This window comes from Portunus trituberculatus, chromosome 47 (assembly GCF_017591435.1).
Source record: "Portunus trituberculatus isolate SZX2019 chromosome 47, ASM1759143v1, whole genome shotgun sequence".
In the NCBI taxonomy this organism is placed as follows: domain Eukaryota; kingdom Metazoa; phylum Arthropoda; class Malacostraca; order Decapoda; family Portunidae; genus Portunus; species Portunus trituberculatus.
In genome coordinates this window covers 23,236,475-23,260,725 of record NC_059301.1, presented here as the reverse complement: position 1 = coordinate 23,260,725, position 24,251 = coordinate 23,236,475, and the positions used below count along the sequence as shown (strand labels likewise).

General features: G+C 37.7%; 1 protein-coding gene across 4 annotated transcripts in view; it reads left to right on the top strand.

Moving 5' to 3' along the window:
- The first annotated feature begins 1,736 nt into the window (after window positions 1-1,736).
- The window catches only part of LOC123520731 (mediator of RNA polymerase II transcription subunit 23-like), a 44,051-nt gene continuing 21,536 nt past the window's right edge, over window positions 1,737-24,251 (top strand). For 3 of the 4 annotated variants that reach the window (XM_045283286.1, XM_045283288.1, XM_045283289.1), the window contains exons 1-17: window positions 1,737-2,029; window positions 4,477-4,658; window positions 5,418-5,567; window positions 5,977-6,109; window positions 9,995-10,177; window positions 13,914-14,019; window positions 14,318-14,499; window positions 14,827-15,069; window positions 15,186-15,306; window positions 15,433-15,601; window positions 15,971-16,076; window positions 16,216-16,395; window positions 16,589-16,709; window positions 16,857-17,040; window positions 17,194-17,366; window positions 22,668-22,837; window positions 23,114-23,271. In XM_045283286.1, coding sequence (XP_045139221.1) covers window positions 1,970-2,029; window positions 4,477-4,658; window positions 5,418-5,567; window positions 5,977-6,109; window positions 9,995-10,177; window positions 13,914-14,019; window positions 14,318-14,499; window positions 14,827-15,069; window positions 15,186-15,306; window positions 15,433-15,601; window positions 15,971-16,076; window positions 16,216-16,395; window positions 16,589-16,709; window positions 16,857-17,040; window positions 17,194-17,366; window positions 22,668-22,837; window positions 23,114-23,271 — 2,621 coding nt within the window. In that variant the 5' untranslated portion in view covers window positions 1,737-1,969. The remainder of the gene's footprint in view (window positions 2,030-4,476; window positions 4,659-5,417; window positions 5,568-5,976; window positions 6,110-9,994; window positions 10,178-13,913; window positions 14,020-14,317; window positions 14,500-14,826; window positions 15,070-15,185; window positions 15,307-15,432; window positions 15,602-15,970; window positions 16,077-16,215; window positions 16,396-16,588; window positions 16,710-16,856; window positions 17,041-17,193; window positions 17,367-22,667; window positions 22,838-23,113; window positions 23,272-24,251) is intronic. The other variant, XM_045283287.1, reaches the window with a different exon arrangement.

The following is a 24,251-nucleotide window of genomic DNA, read 5'->3' as shown; positions in this document are numbered from 1 at the left end:
TTCCCACCTTTCTCCTTCCTTGTCCCCGCTCTGGCCCTCACTGTCTTTGCCTCCTCCCTTGGCCCTGCAGAGGTAGTGGTTGGTGAGGCGGTGGGTGGAAGGAGGGGGAGGGTCAGAGCTACAGCCAGAACAGTAGAGCCTTTCCTGGTCAGAGTATTCGAACCTAATCTGTCGGGTACGCAGAAACTTTATTTGCTGACCCCATGCACTCCATTCCCCCTCTCTCTTTCACCAGTTCCCCCTGTCCATCTCTCATCGTCATTTCCTGTGACCTTTCCTCTCCTTCACCTATCCCATCTCCTTTCTTCCTCTCCTTTCCGTCTTCCACCCTTTCCTTCTTTTCCCCACCTGCTATCCAACTCGGCTGTTCCCTCAGAATATCCCCCAGCACTGGTAACTAATAACCATGACCCTCCAAGTACCGCACATTGAAGAGAGAGAGAGAGAGAGAGAGAGAGAGAGAATGCTTCATTCACTTCATTTGTTTATTAATTACCTTCAACAAGCTCCATATTAAATGCGACAGGTTTTTTTTTCTATTATTTGGTATAGCTTTGTATCACAGCCACGTCAGATACAAGTACGAAACTTGCATTATCATGTAGAGGAAGGAGTTGGTACCCTTACCGTAAACGTACAAAAATAGTCTGAGAAGCATGTACTGGTAGTAAGTATAGCTGTAATAGTGGTGAAGTTCGAGGTAGCAGGATATTAGGATTTCAGGTGTAGTACATGAAGATCAATGGTGTTTAAATTTCTTACTACCACGCCCCCTCTAAGAATTTGTCCTACCCTATCCCAATCTTCCCTTTGTATCTATGAAGACAATTTCCTCCCAGGGTTTTTTTTTTTTTTTTTTTTTTTAGAAAAAGGCGATACTTTGGCATTTTGAAACTCATAACTTGATCATGCTCTCATTAAGAGAATAAGTATAAACTAGAGGGGTTTTTTCCCCTCCAAGGGCTCGGCCTCTCTCCCCAAAGTCGGAGTCACGCTTGTCAATTTGCTTCTGAGATTGCAAGTCGGTATAGTTTCCGACTGAATATTGGTACCTAGCAACTGGAAAAATCTGTGTCAAAAAAAGACTAACATGTTGGTCTTGTTCAGTCGATATGCTACTTTGTTTACGTAATGACGTCATGGAGTAAGGTTTGAAAATATGGTGTCGATGTAGAGATTTTGGAGTTAGTGAGGGAAAGGCACATTTTGGACCCTAAAAGTAAATTCTACAGCAAAAAAAGCTTACGCAAATCGGCGTTCGATGAGAAAGCTGCCACTCTCTGATGACTGCTTCCCTCTTTGCAGGGTATTGTTGAAGGTGATGACTGAATACTTCTGATGATTTAATTTCATGGCATCACTAGAGAAAGACATCTCATTGAGTAGCTGTTTGTTTACATTCGCTTCTCGCCAACCAGCTGATACTTCCCAGTCGTTATGTGTGAACGTGTTCCGACTAGAAGGGCGCAGTCAATACTTCTAGCGACTTGCAGTTTCAGCCGCATATTGACACGTGCGAACTCGCTTGAAGGGGTAGATCATCATTTGAAAATTTTCCTAATAATGATCTACAGTCTCAAAATTAGTGAAGTAAGGTTGTTTCCATGAAACCCAAGTATTTGCCTGTATTGGAATAAATTTCAAAAAAGGAGAAAAGAACAATAATGAAGAGAAACATGATAGAGGCACCGTTGGACGGTTGGATGAAGGCAGCTCAACAAGTCTGAGTTTGTCCGTATGCCTCCCTGGTGACACTTGGTAACCCCGGTGTAAACAACGCCAGGTGCGAGGCGTCATTGTAGGAAAAGGCAGTGATTGCATCTTATTTGTTATCAATACAGGAGGGTTATTATCACCATACCGTGACTGGAGGATACAAAGAAAGTAATACATCTCTGAGATGGAGCTGGGGGCAGACTAACTGTGTAACAAGGCTAGACATTCTCCCTGTGTCCCAGTGACCGCTGCCATGGAGGACTCGGTGATTGTGGCGGAGAATAAGGTCGGCGAGCTACTGAGTGACATACTGGTGAGTGAAGGAAGCATCTTTATAACTCCATAGATCATTACGGAACTAATCGTAGCCTACCAATTTCCAGACATTACCTGGTTACATCTCTAGTAATTATGACAATTTTGGGGCTAAGTCCAACACTAACCATTGTGGAATGCCGAATCATCTTAATCAGCTCAACACGGAATCATTCTGAAATTGTGACTGGCCATTGTTATTACAAACTTGAAACAATATGGAGTTAACCTTACACTCTCCTCTCGAGGTTGATATATGCATGTTAGAGCTGTGCACCATTGTCTAGGCTTACCTAACCCAAACTTATTTAGTTTAAACCAAACTTAACCTTGCCTTATTTCTCTTTATAAGATCTAGTGCTCCAATAGGAACGTAACAGGACTCTATGTACCGTTGGCGGCTATGTACCACCAGCTGCTATGTACCGTCCCTGGCTGCTATGTACTATCCATGGCTACTATGTACCATCCATAGCTGTTATGTACCATCCCTGGTTACTATGTACCATGATTATAGTTATGTAACTTTATTATTTATATAATTAATAATAATGTTTATTTGTTTGCCATGCAAATAGAAAATAGAGCAAATAGAGCTCTGCTCATTATTTGCTTTGAAAAGGACAACTTAGGAACTCCAGTGGATCTGCGCACTATTTGCTTCACTTCATGGCTGCTGGTTTCACTGGTCCAAAGCAGTGTACTGCAGAGTGAAGAGACTAGGTCTACAAAATGCCTATATTAATCAACTCGCTGTAAGACAATTCATTTGGCAGTTAATGGTGCTGCTAAACTCACCTCCATCTCATATAGAGCCAGCTTTTCACCATATCACTAGCCAGCCACATCCTGATCAGCGACTTCAAGATCTCATTACTTACTATAAAAAAAAAAAAAGGATCAGGAACGAGATGCATCCTCCACATTCTTGGAGCTCTTACAAGTGCCCTGTTCAGACTAATAACAATGCAGAAGTGTGGCACCATGCAATTAACAGGGTAGCAAAAACCAATTCTATAAACATGTACCTCTTAATTAGTATTCTACATGATGAATCTAATAGAATTCCTATGATTGTAAAATTAGTAAAACAAAAGAAAATGTATAGATACCAAAGGAAGCATGCTATCCAAAAGCAAATTAACCTTGATGATCTATAGATGAATTATGAGAACAAATCCATAACAACATCAGAATTTCTAAACTGGTACACTGAACTGCTGGATCATGTTGAGGACTGAGCCTGAATTAAGTCAATGTACAGTATGCTGAATTTTATTGGTTGACAAATTTTAATTATTGTATGCAGTTTTAATATGTTTATGCTTTTGTGTTATCTTTTACTGTAGTTTCATTACTTTTATATCATGTATATATATTTTTTTTTTCTTACAGTAAATGTTTTATCTTCCTACTTGGTATCTGGTACAGTACATAGCAGCCTTATTTGGTACATTGGTACATATAAGCCAAAACAGTGGTACGTAGGAGCCAGTACATAGCAGCCGACAGTACATAGCAGCTAGCATTCAGTAGGAATAATCGAGGTGATAGCCACAGACATCTCCCTCAAACAAATTCAAATATTTCAAATTGTCACTTCTTTCCTTACGGAGTGAAATAACATGTTCTGATTGGCTTGATTAATTCTGTATTTCTTTATTGGCCAGTAGCTGTATTCTTAAACAAAAGAATGTATGACGATTGATTTTGAAGTTAGGCAACAGTTGTGATATACGAACACACCTTAACCATCATGCCTCAGTACCCATCAGTTGATAATGGTCTGAGTTTGTGATGAACCTCTCTCTCTCTCTCTCTCTCTCTCTCTCTCTCTCTCTCTCTCTCTCTCTCTCTCTCTCTCTCTCTCTCTCTCTCTCTCTCTCTCTCTCTCTCTCTCTCTCTCCAGATTGTGATACACTCAATGAAAGGTTTGCAGTAAATTTCATTCAGACCTAATCAATGTCATTCCAGATATTGCAGGTTAGTTTTTTTTTTTTTTTTTTTTTCAGGTTAGTTTAGTAAAGTTTACTTTATTAATTTGACTGCTGATCTCTTCATTGTGCAATCTTTGTTTGAAAATTCATCGTGTTTTGAGCTATCTTGAAGCTAGTAAGCTAAATATATTTCAATAATCTCCAATAATTGTCCTCTTCAATCTGCTGCAAGGTTAAATGTTTGTTTTAAACATTACAGTGGTACCTCGACATACGAATTTAATTTGTTCCGTGATGATCGTTGTATATAAAGAAGAATCGTATATCAAATAAATTTTTCCCATAGAAATTAATGGAAATAGAATTAATTTGATCTTGTGATATGAATTTACTTCAAACAATCTAATGAGAAACTGATCTGCCCAGATTTTTGCAGGCCTTCTGAAACAATTCTTGTGCTCATTTCAAATGTAGCAAATGTAAGTTAAGATTGCTCGTTTAATTTCAGAAGGTTGATGCCCTTCAGGAAGCTCTGGTCAACTTGCTTGTAGTTCCTAAGACAGAGAAAGAGGCTGCTCGTTTGAGCACTGTGTGTGCTGACCTGCAGCGGGTCATCAATGAGGCGTCCACTGAAGCTGTGAATAATGCCAATGCTGCTCAGGATGGGCAGAAAGGTCCAGATTCATCAAAGTAAGTTCATACCTACCCGATCAACAGTTGGAGAATTCAGTGTTATGTCAATGTGAAACAGTTTGTTACTACAAGTGATATCAGGACTGAAAATCATGTACAGTTTAATTTTGATGTGCAAGCACTGGTAAGAGTATTCTTTCAGTACAATTTGAAAGCTCCACTTTGCAAACATTCTAAAAAATGCCTAAAAATTACAAATACAATTTGCATGGTAAATTCATACCTCTTGCAATATTGAAGAGAAAAATCCATGTGTGCTTTAAGGGCCAAGGGGTCCCCAAGTGCATGAGTTTGAACCCTGGCCATGATCTGAGGGGAGGAAGGACTTCCACTTGGGATAAAAGTTCCCAGATGGGTTGGGTTTCAGTTAGGAGGCACCCAAAATACCTCCTTTAGTCTGTAGAAATCCCATAAAAGCCATTAAGGTATAGAAATTAATTTTAGGTATATTTTTATTAATGTACTCTTTATTATTTATTGTCTTAGTAAAGCTAATGGAAAGACTAAGAATGGCCAGCTCTAAGAAAACTTTATATGCAAGAGGGATGTCAGTGAAATAAAGAAGATTGCTGGTGCAACTGTAAATGCATGAAAAGAGGAGTGTCCTTAGGTTCAGCTTGCATATGATCTGCTGATTATGTCAGATACAGGAAAGGAGATGGGTTTATTATGGTGCAGGAAAATGAAACCAGTTTTGCTGGTATGGTTTTTTGGCATATTTTCATTTGATGTTTAAAACAAAATAACTTTTTACAGGCCTGCAGGTAGCGAGCTTGCTATTCGAATACAAGAAGGTGGAGTTACCACAATTGTCTCCATCTTAGCCAGGCAGAATAATCCGTACAGAGCTCAATTTGTGGCGTCAGCTCTCACTCACCTTTCAACAACCAACACAGTATCTCCAAAGTGAGTGGTCCTTGTTTCAAACAGTGAATGAAACATAAAGAGTTCATGTAGTTGGGATGAGCTTGTCAGGGAAGTTAGAATTTTAAGATTGATTAATAATATGATTTGTTGCATATGTAGTAGTTCTGATATGTTGGAAAGTACTACTATATAGAAAAGTAAGATTGATAAGCAATTATTGAATAGAAATCTAGAATAGGGAGTAAATGATGGAAAGACTATGAGAAGTCTTCTGAAGTCCATTGCTTGATATGTACAGAGGTGATGATTTTTTTCTAGTTTACTTATCTTACACTGTTGTTCCTGTAAGGAAATAGGTGTCAGAGTTAAAAATATAGATGAATATGAACAGTTATTATTGATGTATTATTGCTGTTAAGATTCTTGAACTGTTGGCCTTATTTTACAGGGTGATATGCATTGGTCTTCTCACCAATGAAAACCTCACTCCAGACAATGATATTTTCTGGGTAACAGCATTTGGCATCATAAAAAAGATAATTACTGGAGTGGATTACAAAGGTGTTCGTGAGATTATGAAGGTGAGTGGTGAGTGCTGGTAATTTGATTTGGGCAGTGTAAGTTGGGTGAAAGGACGTTAGGCAGATGACTAGAGGCAGCCTGTGTTATATACCACATTTTCTTAGAATCGTCATAATACTGTTAGTAAAAGAAACTGTGATAATTATGTTTTAGGTAAAGTGGAAAGGAAGGACTGTAAGCAATTGGCATCACAAGGACAAGCACACAGCTGCTGTTGTCTTCCTCCAATAGCTTGAACTGAAAAGTTGTGTACCACCGTTTCTACCTTATCATAATCTAGAAATGCTATTTTATTCACAAGAAACTTCTCTTATCACATACCATTATGTTTATTTACAATATCATGATGAGTTCATGACAAAAGCTGTATAGAACAAAAAGTGGTATGAGCATTTTTAACTTAATCAGTAATTTAGCTGACATTATCACAAATACTTTTTAGGAATTTGATATTTCTTTCAATATACAGTGGTACCTCGCCATAAGAGACACTTTGTGGGTGAGGGGTATCCGTAGATGCAAAGAGAGAGATTTGTCCATTAGACCCTTAGGTGCTCTCTTTTCCTTTTTTCAGTAATTTATTCTCTTGTAGTAATGTAAAGATATTTCAAACTTTTAAACCATCTTACAGTTGTATAGTAATAAAGATTTTGTTTTAAGCACAAAAATAACCAGAAAAAAATTATATAAGTTTATATACACATGCAAGAACAACCAACTTGATTCATGGACAAATGCAAACTGGCCATTTAGATGTGGGCCTAGGCTTCACCAGGATTCCTCCACTCTTGCCACCTCTATAGATTAAGGGCTTGCCTTCTTTCTCTAACCACACTTCAGCTCTTTACCTTCTGTCTCTGTCCTTTCTCTCACTCTTTTTATATATCAATTGATTTTTCCAAAATTATTTCTGAAATCATTATAACTTTAGTTCCACATCACCATTGAGATAAAAATCAAGGCGTGTTTTCTGTAGAAGGTCTCTCCCCCTGAATTCTTAAACATGGCATATGAGCAGGGAAGTGTGACCTTGCCGATAACTCCCCCTGACTAGACTCACCAGTCAGTCCTGACCTGCCCTTTCACTCACAGTCATGCTATGGACCCTTCTCCTGCTGCAGTGGCCTTCTTCACAGCCATTCTAAGGCAGTAATCTACAACATGAACAAGTATTTCTTTGAAAAAATACGTTAGAGAGAGTGGCGGAAATGCAGGGTTGGAGAACTATGTTGTTGACGTCACTTACCATGGTGGTGGAACATATGTCATTTCTTATTTCTTTTCTCTATGTACTTCTTCAATTTCCACTTGTGAGTTATTTTGCTTGTTTATCATGTCATAGAGTACTGAAGGGTCTGCGCATATGGTGAGTCTGTGCAATATGTTCCACAACACGTACACAGAGAATGGAAATGACGAGGCAAAGTTCAAATTTTCCGCCAGTACCTATCCAGTGTTGTGTGTGCGCCAGAGACAACTAGGCAGTGTGTTTTGCACTAAGTGAGGTACATTGTGGTCCGCTAACGGTTTCGATAGTACACATGAATGTCAGCATTAGTCACTGCGCCACCTATTTTCATACAAAACTAACATAACTTGTCAATAAATTCATCATTATTATGCCTGGCTGTCAAATGGTTGATGTTAAACATATCTAGTCTCAACAAATAAGGAATTGTATGGGTAATGCATAAGCCCTTCATAAAATGCCCTTGGAAGTTAGCGCATCAACCAGGGTAGAGCATTACTATGCTATAGTAAATCTAAGTTGTACTGGCCCATAGGATGAGGCCAATACAGGGAATCCTCGCAATTTGATGGGGTTAGGGTGGTTTTCATCAGTCGAATCAGCGTTTATTCAAATTGTGAAACTATTTTTCCCATAAGATACTTAAGAATTGGGGGATAGGGACCAACTTCCAGCCTAGACCCCCAAAACATCACTATAGCCTCTAAAAACACTAACTTAGACTAAATCAATACTATTAAAGGCTTCATTTATATCTAACTTTTTTTATTAAACACATTATGGAGCTGTACAGTATATTTTTGGAAATAAAAATACTCGCAATGGTCTCGCAGTACTTGTCCTTATTCTTCCAAATTGTTGATACTGTTGATCTAGGGACACTTATTTGCGCTGCAACAATACTGTGAGCTATACCTGCCTCACACTTTCTTATAAGCTCAAGGTTATCTTTGAAAGGCAGGAAATTGTGCTGCTTAGGGCTGGGGCTAGAGGTGGCTTTGCACGGTATGGTTGAAGCATTGTGGAGGCATAAGGTGGAATGGTGGAGCATGGCCTGCCTGGACGATGGCTGGGGCGAGAGTGAGGCAGAGGAAGCGACACATAGGGTAGCATCGGTTTACACTTCTGCCTGGTGGGGTGGCGGCAGATTTGAACGGGTGGGTGGCGCAGGAGATATGAATGTTGAATTGGTGAGTCAGTCGATCAAACCTTGAGGATTGAGTATGAATTAACTGAGTTCGAATTGGCGATAATTCAAACTGCAAACCGTCGAATCACAAGGATTCCTGTAATCTGTGTCACGTTGCCATATCTCTCATTACTTTAAGGAAAACGGAATAACAGTTTTCTATTCAATTTAATACATGATTTTGCTATATATATAAAGAAAAAAAACAAAAAAAGTGGAGTGGGGGATACAAAAGATACGAAAATCTCTTCAGGTGATTATGTGGTAAGTGAATAAATACAGTAAAGGTGCTGGTTATAAAAGTGAAAATGAAACTGGTAATTTACATAATATTTACTGTTATATCCTCTCGAGATACCCAATCTAACATAATGAGTGGTGAGAAAAAACATAAGATGAGACAGCATTTTATTTCAATTATTTCTCCAAGCTCCACTTATTTATTGAATATCATTACATGCAGAGATTTTTTTTTCCTTGGTGTGGCTGTACAACACACAGTAAGACAGGGAAACGTCAGTGTGTACTTCCATTGTGGCGACCAGCAAGTGAGTCGATTTGCACTTTCGTCCCTGCCTGGTGACCTGACCCCCTTTCCTTAGGGAAAAAATAATAAGCTAGTTTGGATTCTCTCTCTCTCTCTCTCTCTCTCTCTCTCTCTCTCTCTCTCTCTCTCTCTCTCTCTCTCTCTCTCTCTCTCTCTCTCTCTCTCTCTCTCTCTCTCTCTCTCTCTCTCTCTCTCTCTCTCTCTCTCTCTCCTCTCCTCCCTCCCTCCCTAATCAACAGGCAGACGAATTACTAACTACTTAATGACAACGATTTTGATAACTTGTGGATAAAAATAAAGAACTTAAGACACCTGTCGCAATAACCCGACATAACCTATCGCGTAAACCCGCCAGTAGGCACACTGAGTTGGTGTAACCTTTCTTCACTTACAGTACTACATGCTGAGAAACTGCAACAATAGAGGGCAGCATGATATCCGCTATCATAGCAGATAAAATTTTACACTACTGGTAAAACTTTCGTGGTCGCATTCCAGTCTGGAGGTTTCGTAGTTCACATTGTCTGCTTAAGGTATGGCAGACCGCCTCCTCTACTCTACATGTTTTCAGCTGTGCGTCCATGCGAAACCATGGAGTCCTGGAAAAAATTTTCTGTTGTGGATCCAAAATTTTGACCAGTCTGTTAAGTCCATTATGGAGAGGTACTATTGTATGTGTGATCTTTTCTTTCCTGTCCAGTGATCAAGAAACCAAGTAATTCTTGCACAAAATAGAGACACAAAGAAAATATGCAAAAATTATCGTATGAAGAGGCCAGCATATACACTAAGTTACAGACAGGATGGCTTAGCCAATCAGTAATGAGGCTCCATGAGAAGCTAAAGCTCCAGTTGCTAACTATGAATGAAACAACTTGCTATACAAAATAATGTTACAGATGTGTCTAGACCGAGCTCGGCAATTACCTTCAAACCTGAGACGCTCCCAGTTGCAACTAGTGGATGCTCTATGTGACGTCATGAACCTGATCTTTGACCGCAGTGCATCACTCCTGCCAGGATACTTTATTGTCAATGAACTTCTTAAATTATATCCAGACTACAAACAGTGGCCACACTGGGTATGTATTTTTACTTTTCATTAGACATTACGTGTGTATGTGTGTGTGTGTGTGTGTGTGTGTGTGTGTGTGTGTGTGTGTGTGTGTGTGTTCACCTACTTGTATTTACCTAGTTGTATTGTACAGGGTTCGAGCAGGGCTCATAGTGTCCGAAGCTAATGTGGAGGATCTAAGCACAGTTCAGTTCAGCATGAATCATGCCTCCATATCTCCATTTATCTAGTTTTTCTTTAAAGTTATGCACACTTATGTGCTGTAACAATTTCATTATCCAATGCATTCCATTTTTCTACCACTGGAAAACTGTATTTTCCAATATCCTTCACACACTGCCTCATCCTGATCTTTTCATGTCCTCTTGTCTTTCCATCTTCTTCTATCAACAGCACCAGATCTTCTTTGTCTATCTTTTCTATATGATTTACTATCTTATACATTGTTGTTAGGTCCCCACGTTCTCTTCTATCTTGTTTCCTTCAGTAGTTCTTCATATGTGAGGTCCTTAAATTCTGGCACCATCTTTGTAGCAATCTTCTGTATCCTTTCCAATTTTCTTATATCCTTTTTAGAGCTTAGAGACCATACCACTGCTGCATATTCCAGCCTTGGGCGTATCATGCTTGTGATGATTTTTTTTCATCATATCTTTATCCATGTAATGAAATGCCACTCTTATATTAGTCAACATTTTATATGATAGTCAAAATATCTTGCTTATGTGTTTATCAGGGCTCAGATTTTCTTGTATGATCACTCCAAGATCTTTTTCCTCTTTAGTCTTCATTATTTGTTCCTCTCCCATCAAATAGTTCTATACCGTTCTTCTCTTACTCTTTCCTACATCCATTATGTGACATTTCTTGGCATTAAACTCCAATTTCCACCTCCTGCTCCACTCATAGATCTTGTTTAAATTTTCCTTCAACAGCAGACAGTCCTCTCTGGTTTTGATTATTCTTAGCAACTTTTCATCATCAGTGAATAAATTTATATAACTGTTTATCCCAATGTGAATGTCGTTTACGTAAACCTGAAACATAATGGGGGCTAACACTGACCCTTTTGGCACTCCGCTAGTTACTTTATCCCAAGATGAGTATGTATCTCTGATCACATTTCTCATTTCCTTATCCTTCAAATAATCTCTTGTCCATTCGAGCAAGGTTCCTCTCAGTCCTCCTATGTTCTTTAGTTTCCAAAGTAGTCTTCTGTGAGGGACTTATCAAAATCCGTGAACTTGTAATTATTTCCCAAATTGGATCCAGTAGTTGCTCTTTACATTCTTTTAACACCCAACCTGATACACCATCTGGCCCCATTGCTTTTCTGACTTCCAACTTATCCAGTAATCTTCCAATATCCTCTTTGTGCACTGCAATCTCCTGTAATCCTTGGCAATCCAATGTCTTATTAGGTTCTGTGGAATCATCTGCAGTGAATACCATTTTGAAGCTCTCATTCATTATTTCACACATTTCCTTCTCTGTTTGGTATGTCTTCCCTTCAATTATTTTTTCAATTGTTTCCTTATTCTTTGTTTTGCCATTTATAAACTTGTAGAAAAGTTTGGGTTCATTTTTGCTTTCATCCACTGCATCTTTCTCAAAATTTCTTTCTTCCTCTCTCCTTACTCTAATATATTCATTTCTAGCATCTTTGTACTGCTGTTTGTTATAGTCATTTCCCTGCTTTAAGAGTTTCTTCCACGCTTTACTTTTGCCTTTTTTGCTTGTATGTACCAAGCATGTATTTTTTTCTGAACTCTATAAACAAGAATAAACTTTTCTACTCCTTCATTATATTCTGTAAGAATATATTATATTTCCCGTGTACAGTCTTTCTGTACATAATATTACTCCACTCAATATCAGCAAAATAAATCATTAATTTTTCAAAATCTGCTCTTGCATAATTTAATCTCTTTCTTTTATAGTTCTCTTTGTAACTTATCTCATCTTCCTCCTGAATTTGCATCTCTAATGTCACATGATCACTTCTTCCCATTGGACTAAGGTATTGTATGATTGGAGGGGGTTCTGATTTCTATGTGAAAACTAAGTCAAGCAACGATGGTTCTTCTTCCCCCCTGTACCTTGTTGACTCCTTCACTCACTGGTCCATTGCATTAACCATAGTCAACTGTAACACTTTCTCGCTCCACTGCCCAGCATTATCCATTACTTCCATCTCTCTCCAGTTTATTTTTTTACAGTTAAAGTCTCCAACTAATAGTATTCTTCTATCTCTTCTTATCATGTTATCTAGGCACTTTATCACCTCTCTTTGCATATCTTTATGTTCTTCTGATCCCCATGTATTAGTCTGGTGGAACATATGTAACTATAACTTTTCTTTTCTTCAAATCTTCTGTTTTGATTGTTACTCCCATTACTTCCACTTTGTCCTCACCATATTGCACATCCTCCACACATATATTATCATGAACCATTATTAGCACTCCTCCTCCCCCTTTATCCTTCCTGTCTCTCCTCCAGGTATTATATCCCTCCTCTTTAAAGTTGACATGGATCTCTCTCAGTTTTGTTTCAATGATGCACATTACATCCAGCTTTTTCTCTTTCAAATAATCCCAAACTTCCAATATGCTTGATAACAACCCATCTATGTTAGTATAAGTCACTCTTAATTTATTGCCTCCTCCACAACCTCCTCTTTTTTCCTTAGGTACCACTTCTTTAGTCTCATATCCAGAACCTTCCAGTAAAAATTCTTCATCTGTCTCTGTCCTTTTCTCGTTTTTTTTTTCCTTAGCTTCACTTTTTAACAATTTCTTTTCCCTTTCCTCTAAGTTCATATATCTTTTTATCCATATATCCTTGTGTTCAACATCATCGGCTGGCTTGCCTTTTCTAGCCATAATTTCCTCTACAGCCACTTGAGATCTCATTCCCACTTTCATTGGTCTCCTATCCCCTTCACTGTATCTTCCCAGCCTGATCACTTCCTCCAGTTCCTGGTGTGTGTGTGTGTGTGTCATTCACCTAAGGTGTTCTGCTGGTCACCCAGCCGGCCATTCCCCCCTATGGAAAGAGTTCAGAGCTCATACTGACCAAACATTGGGTAGGACTGAGGCCACTTACACACCACACACCAGGACTGCGAGGCCACAACCCCTCGAATTACATCCTGTACCTACTTGTTGTTAGGTGAACAGGGCTACACCTTAAGAGCCCAGGCCATCTGAGTTGTGAGCCATGTGTGTGTGTGTGTGTGTCTATGTGTGTGTGTGTGTGTGTGTGTGTGTGTGTGTTTAACCAATTGTGATCTACAGGAAAAAAGAGTTGTGCATTTATCTGCATTTATCTAACTTTGCTTTGAATTCATAAATATAGTTGTTTTGAGCACTTTTGAGTAGAGGTCAGTGTTTATTTATATACAAAAAGCAGTTTTACTATGTCTCAATTGCAAATAGTAGATGTGTTTATGGAAGAAACTGAATACTTGAAGATTTAATGCAAAAGTTCCACATCATGATTTATCATGAATGTTTATGAATATTCTATTGCTTAGTGTTCTTTATGGATTTGATGCAGTTTGAAGTTCTTGTTTGTTTATCCTGTTCAAGAATGTGAAATGCAGCTTTGTGTTTGTGCTGTATTGTATTATATTAAATTGAATTTATTGAAATATATTGTGCCTTTATTTGTTTTATGTTAAATACTGCCTAATGGTGCTGGCAGGTATGCAGCATTTCAGTTCTTATTTTCAATTCCAGAAACTGGCATCACTTCTCACAGACTTTGTTGACAAGTTTCGCAGAGCTGCTCAGATGTTGTCAATAGTTGCTCGCCCAAAGCTGCGGCCAATTGTTGAACACACAGGTCAGTCACTGTCTTTATAGTATCAGTGTTATTGTGTTCACTCATGTATATAGAAACATTGTTGAACACACAGGTCAGTCACTGTCTTTATAGTGTCAGTGTTATTGTGTTCACTCATGGGTATAGAAACAGCCTGGTAAAGATTGTCTGATATAGCCTTCATTATAATATTCATGACTATCTGTAAAGAGGTGAACTATATGCATTTTCTGAAGATTAGTAATAACCAATGGATTGTACAGTAGTATATCACCAGTCTTTGGTGAAGCTTCAAACCAATGTATTTGTTATATTGCAGGTCACAACAGTCCTTCTATAAATTCCTGGAAATTAGATTCCTTAACTCTCAAGTTCCAACTGAAAGGAGCTCTTCCATATAGCCCAGAGCTCATGGAGCCCCAGCCAGGTCTCCTTCGCTACATTCTACAGCAGCCCTACTCCAGGGAAATGGTCTGCACTGTGATAGACATTCAGAAAAAGGTACCTTGAAAAAGATCTGTGTCAAAGGAACTTCATGGTTCATTATCAAAACTTTGCCTTAAGGTTCTTTCTTCTTTTCTTTCAGTATTAAGAACTTGTCAGCATCTCAAAGCCTCCATCCCTATTGTATCTCATCATTTTGCTCATTAGTACATTGAGTGGAAAGATTTTCAACTTTTTTCCTTGTCCCTTCTTCTTTGTCACTGGAATACTAATGTATTTTTCAATTTACTAATGATTTCAAATTATATGATGATTTTGCCATTACCATTACTAAACACATTGTACAGTATAAACCAATCATGATTTATCATTATTTCATTTTAGCAAAAGCAGCGATGCATAGTTCTGGAGGAGCAGTTAGTGGAGCTGATGGTGTCTGCTCTGGAAGATTGTAGCCGCACTGAGTCCTCCAACACCAGCAATGTGAACAGCACCAGTGACGGCTCCCTGCCTGTCCCTGTCGACCACAATCCCTGCTCCTGTGCACACCTCTCTTCACTTCTCATTTACTTTGTTCTTTTCCAGTTGATTTCATTTCCATCTCTGGTCCTCAGACTACATGCAAAGGTAATTATGCATTTTTATAGAAATTTACATATATAATGTATTCCTTTCTAAAGTGAGCTTTACTATGCATAAGATAAATCTATACTTGATATGTATTCATGTTTATTTTTTCCCAGTTAAAAGGTAAAACAAGTCATCAAGGCCGGGATCACTTGATGTGGGTACTTCTTCAATTCCTCTCAGGAAGTATACAGAAAAACCAGTTCTCAGATTTTCTTCCTGTTCTCAGATTGATTGGTGAGTAGTCATTCTAACATGATATTGTTTGAATTTGCCAGCATGACATTACTGAATAGTATTTTTATATACAAAAAAAAAAATTACAGATCGTATATTTTGTTTTTCTCTTTCAAAAATTTTCAGAGGTTTTGTATCCTGAGCAAGAGTCTCTTCCTGTCCCAGACTATACAGACCCCCAGTGTGCAATGCAGATGTCTGCCATGTGTATCCTGATGCATATACTCAAGAAGGCTCAGGCTGACAGCATCAAAACGCCTCGTTCCCTTCCAACAGTTTTTAAGAATCATCATGAGTATGTTGTTCATAGTTCGTGCAAAAGAGAAGTCACCCACACTTGCATTAATGCCATCTCACCCCAACTGCTCCATATGCACAATCACACACATACCCATAGCAATAGAGCAGTAGAGATTATTAGATTTTTGCAACATCCTGCTTCACCTCTACTGTACTCCATTTTTGCACCTTCTCTGTCTTTAGTCCCTCAAGACAAGCTGTAGCATATTGTATTCACTGCTCTACTTTAAGGAGAATATCAATCTAGTATATAAAATAATAATGCTGGTTAGGTTTTTTTCCCCTTCAAACCAAACTTACAACTTGTATTGATACTTTAATCAATACTTTACTGTGTAAATTCCTTATTTGTTCTTGCTTGCAGATTTTTGCAGAATTTGGCACTCAATCCTCAACTGCCATTAATTACACCTGGTGTGCCCCCTGACTACAGGATTGCTCTTCTATTGAATGCATATTCTACAAATCAGGTACATTATTTTTGTTGTGCATCACATCAAAAGTTTGTTATTGATTCTTTAAAGAAGAAAGATATTGTAAAGAATAAAGTTTAACTCACTTAAATGTAAAGAATATGTCCTTGATAATGACAACTTTTTATAACTGCAGGAATACTTTCAACGGCCAATATTAACTCTCTCGGAAAGTATTCAAGGGAGCCAGAAATCAACAGTACCAATGCCCGGCATCAATTGTGTTGCCCATGGAAGCACTTCGCCACTCTCCATCACTCTACTGGACTCCCTCACTGTCCATGTCAAAATGAGTCTTGTTCACAATATATCACAGGTAGACTTGTCTGTGAAGCATGCCAGATTATGTTAAAAAATTATACAGTATATACATTATTTGAATGTCTATATATTGTGTAAATCATACTATATTATGGAGAATGATGAAACTATGTAATATATTAGAGAAAATGCAGGTTATTTTAAGTTTGTTACTCTTAGGTGGTTATATAATCCTTTCCTCCTTTCAGCATATTCAAAAACAGGCACAGCATAAGTCAGGAATAGCTCTTGCTCCTGCACTTATTGAAACCTATGCAAGACTCTTGGTCTACACTGAAATAGAGAGTATTGGCATTAAAAACTTCATTAGTAAGTGTGAAATCTTTTATCTGCATATCAAAAAATATCATCTCATTCTGCTCTTTTATGAAGATATTATACATTAGTAAAAGCAACATCAAGAGATTCATATACGAGTAATTTATGGAGATTTTATGTGTACAAACACTTCCTCAGATAGTCTACTGCCAGTGGTGTACAAGAGCCATGTGTGGAGCATCCTTCATGCCCTGCTGGAAATGTTCATCCATCGCATTCATCATTCCCCTCCACAATATAGAATTCAGTTGCTGTCAACCATCCATCACATGACAGCTGTGCCTCTCAACACCATGACTCAGATGACACAGCTCCATCTCTGGTACTTGCATCTTTCTTGCCTCAAGACATTTTAGTGGACATTGTGATAAAAGTTACATAATTTATTATATTGTATTAAGAAGTTCTCTCAGATTACTTTCTTTGCTTAGAATGTTCTGCTCTTATGAATATGTAAATGTTGTTCTCATTGCAGCATGGAAAGTGTTGCACTGCGTTTAATCACTGGTTTGGGGAATTCAGAAGTTATGCCAAGTCTCACCAGGTACACTTTTTGTTCTGATACCAAACCCACACTTATCAGCACTGATTCTGAGGAACTGAACAGAGTGCTGGTTTTGACCATGGCTCGGGCAATACATGTCACAGGTGGGAGTCTCAACAGTTATTACAATGTTTTATTAGAGTGAGATAGGAGACAGGTTTCAATACAAGTAACTGCTTAGGAATAATGATAATTTTAAGCAAATCATTAACAAGAAGCCTTAGAATAGTTACATGGATATAAGAATAGCATCTGAGGATATCATATAAAGGTTATATCTTTCACCTTGAAAGAATTAGTCAACTCTCGATTACCACAAGGGCTACGTTCTTGAAGATGTCACATTATTCAAAATTGTGTTATATAAACATGATTTTCCCATAAAAACAATGGTAATAGGGAGGGTTACTTTCCTAGCCACTGGGAAAGTCTGCCTATTTTGGGGATTTTTGTTACTCAAACCTTAAAAAAACTATTAATGCATCACCAGGTTATGGAACAATAAAAACACATGTTCTCATTTTTATTTTTAAGTGCATTACATTTATAAGTTACTAACAACAAGAACATGTCCTCACACTCACCATCACTTTGTTGATGCATGACTGGTTGCCTTGTATTTTATTTTTTCTCTCCCTATAGTGCCTGTATGTTTACTTGAAGAGTATGGGAAGCACTGTTCAGCTTCCATTCATTAGCGGTGCAGGCAATTTTATTTGTAGTGGTACCCATATTAGGGTCCATATCGGCACCCAAGTGCATCTTTGGTGTAAGGCAATTACACCTCTACTAGAACATTGGTATTATGGTGACATGCAGGTAACTTTAAACCACTTGACAAATGACAGTGTGAGGGTGGCACGTGGTGGGATTCAAACCTACACATGAATGTCTGTGCAATTGATCCCACGCTCACCACTTTATCCACCACGCCACTGGCATGGATACTGCATCTTTCTTTTCCAGGAAATTAAAAAAATTTAATTCAACATGATTTGTCATATGATTTTATATCTAAGGAATGTTATTCCATATTCTTATATTTATTATTAATGCGTTTAACGAAATAAGCAATGAGTATAATTTGGTGGTGATTGGTAGCAGTGTTTGTTTACCTTCATGGGGGTGTCTCATACACTCCCCCTTGAGACATCCTCCTTCAACTCAGCTGATTGAGGCACACAGTCCAGACCACGCTTCCTCACCATTCCACCACAGGCAACGTGGAAAATTTTACAAAGAGAACCAGCCCTATTACTGCTGCAGAGCATGATATATTAATGGGCTTGGTGAGCCAGGAAAAGTGTTTCTAAACAAAAGTACAGATGGCCATATAAGGGATCCTCATGATTCGACTGTTCACAGTTCGAATTATCACCAATTCAAACTCAGTTAATACCCAATCCTCAAGGTTCGACCAACTAACTCGCCAATTTGACATTCATATCTCACATGCCACCCACCCGGTCAAATTCGCCGCCAGCCCGCCAAGCAGATGTGTAAACCGACGCTACCCTGTGCGTCACTTAAGGCAGTGTCACACTGGCACTTTTCCTTCAACTTTTTCTGTTAACTTTCTGAAGACTGTCAACTTTTGTCAACGCTGGCCGTCACACACAAGCTTGCTTCTGCCATTGTCAACTGTAAACAAACATGGCGGCCCCTTCACCCCCAGCAAGCCATTGCTATTTTTTCATTGCTATTTTGGGCTTTTAATGCTCCCTATGAGAAACTCTTCAGACAGCTTTGTCCACTCATAAACAACAGAGCTGCTCATCTTGACCAGTTGTTTCTTGGAACGTCGCAGTCCCAGAGAAATGTAAACAAACAACTGAACTACTTTTCACTATTAGGCTAGGACAAAAAATATACAGTATATATATATACAAATATTTTTACATCTACTTATCAAGGTTCCATTGATTTGAGATTATAGCATCATTCCAATTAACAAGAAAATTATTTTTTATTATAAAAGTGTTAATTAGAAACCATAGATCTTAATTTGACTAAAAATTGACACGAGGAAAACGGTGCGTTTCGTCTGACTCAAGACAAAGGAAAGCCACCTCCAGCCCCAGCCCTAAGAAGCACAATTTCCTGCCTTTCAAAGATAAGGTTGAGCTTATAAGAAAGTATGAGGCAGGTATAGCTCACAGTGTCGTTGCAGCGCAAATGGGTGTCCCTAGATCAACAGTATCAACAATTTGGAAGAACAGGGACAAGTACTGCGAGACCACTGCAAGTGTTTTTATACTGTACAGCACTCTAATGTGTTTTATAAAAAAAAGTTAGATACAGGTTGAACCCCGATTTAACGGCAAGCTCGGGGATTTGCCGTTGCCGTTAAATCGATTTTGCCGTTAAAGCCGATAAATACTAAAAATATAAGAAAATAATAGAAAATAAAAAGTTAGGTTAGGAGAAAACGAAAATTAATGTTCTTACCATGTACTGGACGCTTCTTCCGCTCAATAGTCAATGACAAACGCTTTTTCTTTTCACTTGGACCACTTTTTCCAAAGTCTGCAGGCCTTTTCGAAGCCATTTTGCCAAAATATATCACCGAACTAACAAAGACTAGGACGAAAGTAAACGAATACGTCTTCTCTCTATGCTGTCTAGGCGGGAAATAACGCTTGTGGCGGAAAACTGCACGTGGGTTGGAGCAGCACACCAGCGCCGGTACATCGGTGCGGCGGAATCGGTACTAGGCGATGCCGCTAAATGCCGAAATGCCGTTAAAGACAACACTATGTTCCCACCGGAAATTTTTGCCGTTAAACACGGGATTCCGGTAAATCGCGTGCCGTTAAAGCGGGGTTCAACCTGTATAAATGAAGCCTTTAATAGTACTGATTTAGTCTAAGTTAGTGTTTTTTAGAGGTTATAGTGATGTTTTTTGGGGGTCTAGGCAGGAAGTTGGTTCCTATCCCCCCTAATTCTTAAGTATCTTATGGGAAAAATTACTTCACGATTCAAATATACGTTGATTCGACCAATGAAAAACCGCCCTAACCCCATCGAATTGCGAAGATCCCCTGTATAGTGGCCTTAGTATGGGAGAGAATTGCTACCTCCTTCAGCTGTGCAGGCTATGGGAAGAGGACAGTCCACCAGCTATCTATATAAATGGGTTTTATCAAGTGATAAAGACATACAACTAATCATAAACTAATTAAAATTCTGATAGAAAGCTTGGAAGATGGAGATGCCGTGATTGAAGATGGTAGCAGTGATGTTGTTCCTATTTCCTAGGTTTAGTTTCAGTCACAATTTTTGTAAAGTAGGCTCTTTGAACTATAACCTATGTATTTTTATGTTTCTAAAATCAATTAGTTCACATTAGAAAATAACGACATATATTTTGGCAAAATATGCATGAAGGTAATGATAAAAACATGGGTCTTGGTTCACCTTCATGGCATAGGTAAATCCTGCCTGATTGTTTCCTTCTATAGCTGTGAGAAAGCAGTCTTTGCTGTTAAGAATATCAGTTTCTCCCAGACGGTATCTTTCATCTGATTGTTAAAGGATCTATCTGAGAATGTCACGGTACAGTTCCCACCAGAAGCAGCATGGGTGCACGTGACATCATTGAGTCGAGTTAACCTACAGTAAATTGAATAAACCGCATTATTGAATCATATCTCCTTAAATATCAAGTTGCATTTAATCGAAATTGTGGGTTATGTATTGTATAAATATTACGTGTATGTGGCAACACTGTGTATTTCTCTGCGCATTCAGCTAGCGCGTGAGCCTGTGCTCCCGAGTCGCTACTGGCCGCCATTTCCTACCCTTTGTAGCTCTAAGGACAAGTAAAGAATCTACGTGTACTGCGTGTATGTCTGCCCCTTACTTAGGCATACACGCCCTCCATTACACATCCCGCAACCAACAGAAATCACATTATTCAAATGCATGATAAATAAGAGTTGACTGTAGTTTACAGTATTTTATATTGTATTTCTTCTTTCTCAGTTTTCATATGACATCCTTTAAATATTTCTTAAGATAGTATTATATCTGTATATTACTATATTTCACAGAAAACTGCCTATTTGGTGCATCTATCACTGTGCACGATAGCCAAAGTGAAGAACCTATGATAATTCAGATTGACACTAGGACCTCCAAGTTGTCATTTTTTGTCACTTTTTGCTTAGCATTTATACCATATAACAGTATAAGAATTTAGAAATAATACAATATAAAAGAACAATCAAGAATCATAATAGCAACATGCATATTGAAGCATTTTATTGATTTCACAGCATATATAGGATGCATATGAGACATACACTCATTTCAGCAAGTCATATTCAGAAAAAAGTTTTTGGTGTATTCAAGCATATACTGTTAAAAGCACCCTAGCAGCACATTACACAAGCAGAAAACATTTATCTTTCTTTGCACTCTTCAGTTGGTCTTTTTGCTGTCACCAGACACTTATAATTTTTTTCTATTGGTGGTGGCCCAAAAATACTTGCTGCTGCTCTATTGCCTTGCTCCTTGGCATAATTTACCATTTGTAGTTTGTAGGTGATTGTGTTTAAAGTGATAATAATGCCAGCAATAAAGTAATGATGCATGTAGTTAGGGTAGGTAAACGTAATGGGAAAAGGTGCATCCTATATGACGTCAAATACGGTACCTCATTGTGGACAGTTAGGAAATGAGGTGGATGGATAGATTGGGGAAATACGTGAAGAACTATTTGTCCATAAAAGTACATAGAGAAACTCAACTATCATGTGACATCATATCCCAGGATTTTTTTTTATGACAGGCGCATGATAGCAGTAATTTAGTGTACAATATATACATATGTGCAGCTTTTTAACTATGCGCAGTAGCAATAAAACACAGAAGGCATGATAGCAGAGGGTGTAATCATTTCTAAGGACAGTGTCAATATAACACATATTTTAGTACTTCACAGGTGCCTTTCGAACATTACACTGTGATAAACTGGGAATTCACTGTAATTAGATATATTTTAGTAAAAGAGAAAGATGGCTGGTCCAGTTACAAAGAATAAATGACATTATGAACCACCTAGAACAGCATTTCCCAACCTGGGGTGCTAGCACCCCCTGGGGGGTGCTAAAATCAATTATAAGGGGTGCTGGGAAGTAATGCACACACTTCACTTTCTTTTATCCTTCTAATAACAAGATATTAGTTAGGGGTGCTGGACTGCTTAGACATGGCAACAGGGGTTACTATGGTAAAAAAAAAATTGGGAAACACTGATTTAGAATATGAATATTTTTCTGTTGATTAATTTTCTGTTTGGAAATGCCATTTTAGCTTTTGATTTCAACATTTTGTAAGACTATATTGCCTTTTTTTTGGGGGTGGCTGCATTTAAAAAATATTCAGAAAATCCCTTTTTGCAGGATGTGACAGCTCTGGAGACTCAGCTCGGTGGTGTGTGGACTTCCTCAAAAGTGTGATGGCACAAACACCACACACATGGGCAAATCACACCCTGCAGTGCCTCCCTCCTGTCATAGCTGAGTTTTACCACCAATGTGCTGCTCCTAGAGAAAATATGCACACCCTCAAGGTTTGCAAATAAAGCATGGTCTTTATTTTATTTCTCACGCTTATTTCTCCACACAACTTTTTTTTTTTTTTTTTTTTTCTCTCTCCTCCATAAAGGAGATTTTTTCAAAGAAAATAAGGGTTATAGTAAGAGAGGTTCATGGTACATAAAGAGACATTGAGTGAATTAATCCATAAAGGATGGGTGGCATTGATGCAACTTGGAGGGCAAATGGTGTCAATAGTTGACTTGTATTTTGGGAGCTTAATTTCAAATTTCCACTTGAACTTTTTGCAGAAAGCTGTGGAGGAGGAGTACAGGAAATGGAAATCTATGAGTAATGAAAATGATATCATAGCCCACTTTTCCCTGCAACACAGCACTTCACCATTGTTCCTGTGTTTGATCTTCAAGATGGTGCTAGACACAGACAGAGTCCCCAACATTGCCTATAAGTATGATCTATAATAAATGTACTGAAATCCTTCTGACATTGCTTATTGGTATATATATATATATATATATATATATATATATATATATATATATATATATATATATGCATATATATATATATAGAGAGAGAGAGAGAGAGAGAGAGAGAGAGAGAGATATGGGGGAGAAGGGACAAATCCAAAGAAATTGAAGTCTAATTAAGTATTACTGATTTGTCAGCTTGTCAAGTCTGATTCAATTATCCAATTTGGGTGTCAAAAATCTAAGCCTGATTAGCAATTATCCGATTCAATTAAATACTTTAAAAGTGATTTTATATTTTTAAAAGCAATTCAGAGCTTTAAAGGGATTTCACTGTTCCTAAAGGGAATTTATTCATTTATTTTTTGTTTATTTATGTTTTTGATTATTTTTTTTATTTGTTTATTTAATTTTTTTATTTTATTTATTTATTTTATTTATTTATTTTATTTATTTATTTTTTATTTTATTTTTTTATCTATTTTTTTCCTTACCTTAAATTAGCCATTTCTAACTAATACAAATAGAAAACCAAGTTTTTAAGATAAAAAATAAACATATTTACTTAAGAAGAATATAGAAAATTTTATTAAGAAACTGCTATTGCGAAAAACAAAGAGAACGTTGACCTGGATTAATCACAAATTGCTTAAGATTTTTGGCAGCCTAATTGTGACCATCATTGGTCAGAAAAGAAATTTAAGGCTTTTTGCTTTCTTCTTTTCCTATTTTTCTCTCATTTAAAGCATATAACCTTAAAAGTGGCTCCTGTGAAAACAAACTGTTGAAGATACTAACTTTTATTGCATGCAATTTGAAAATAATTAGTTGGCCAAAATATTTAGTCCATTAATCTATTGTCAGATAAACTTTAGAATACAATGTAGTTTCTTCTTGATGATCTCTTATAGTTCACAAAGTGATTTTCTTATCTATTTTGTATTAAGACCTTAATGCT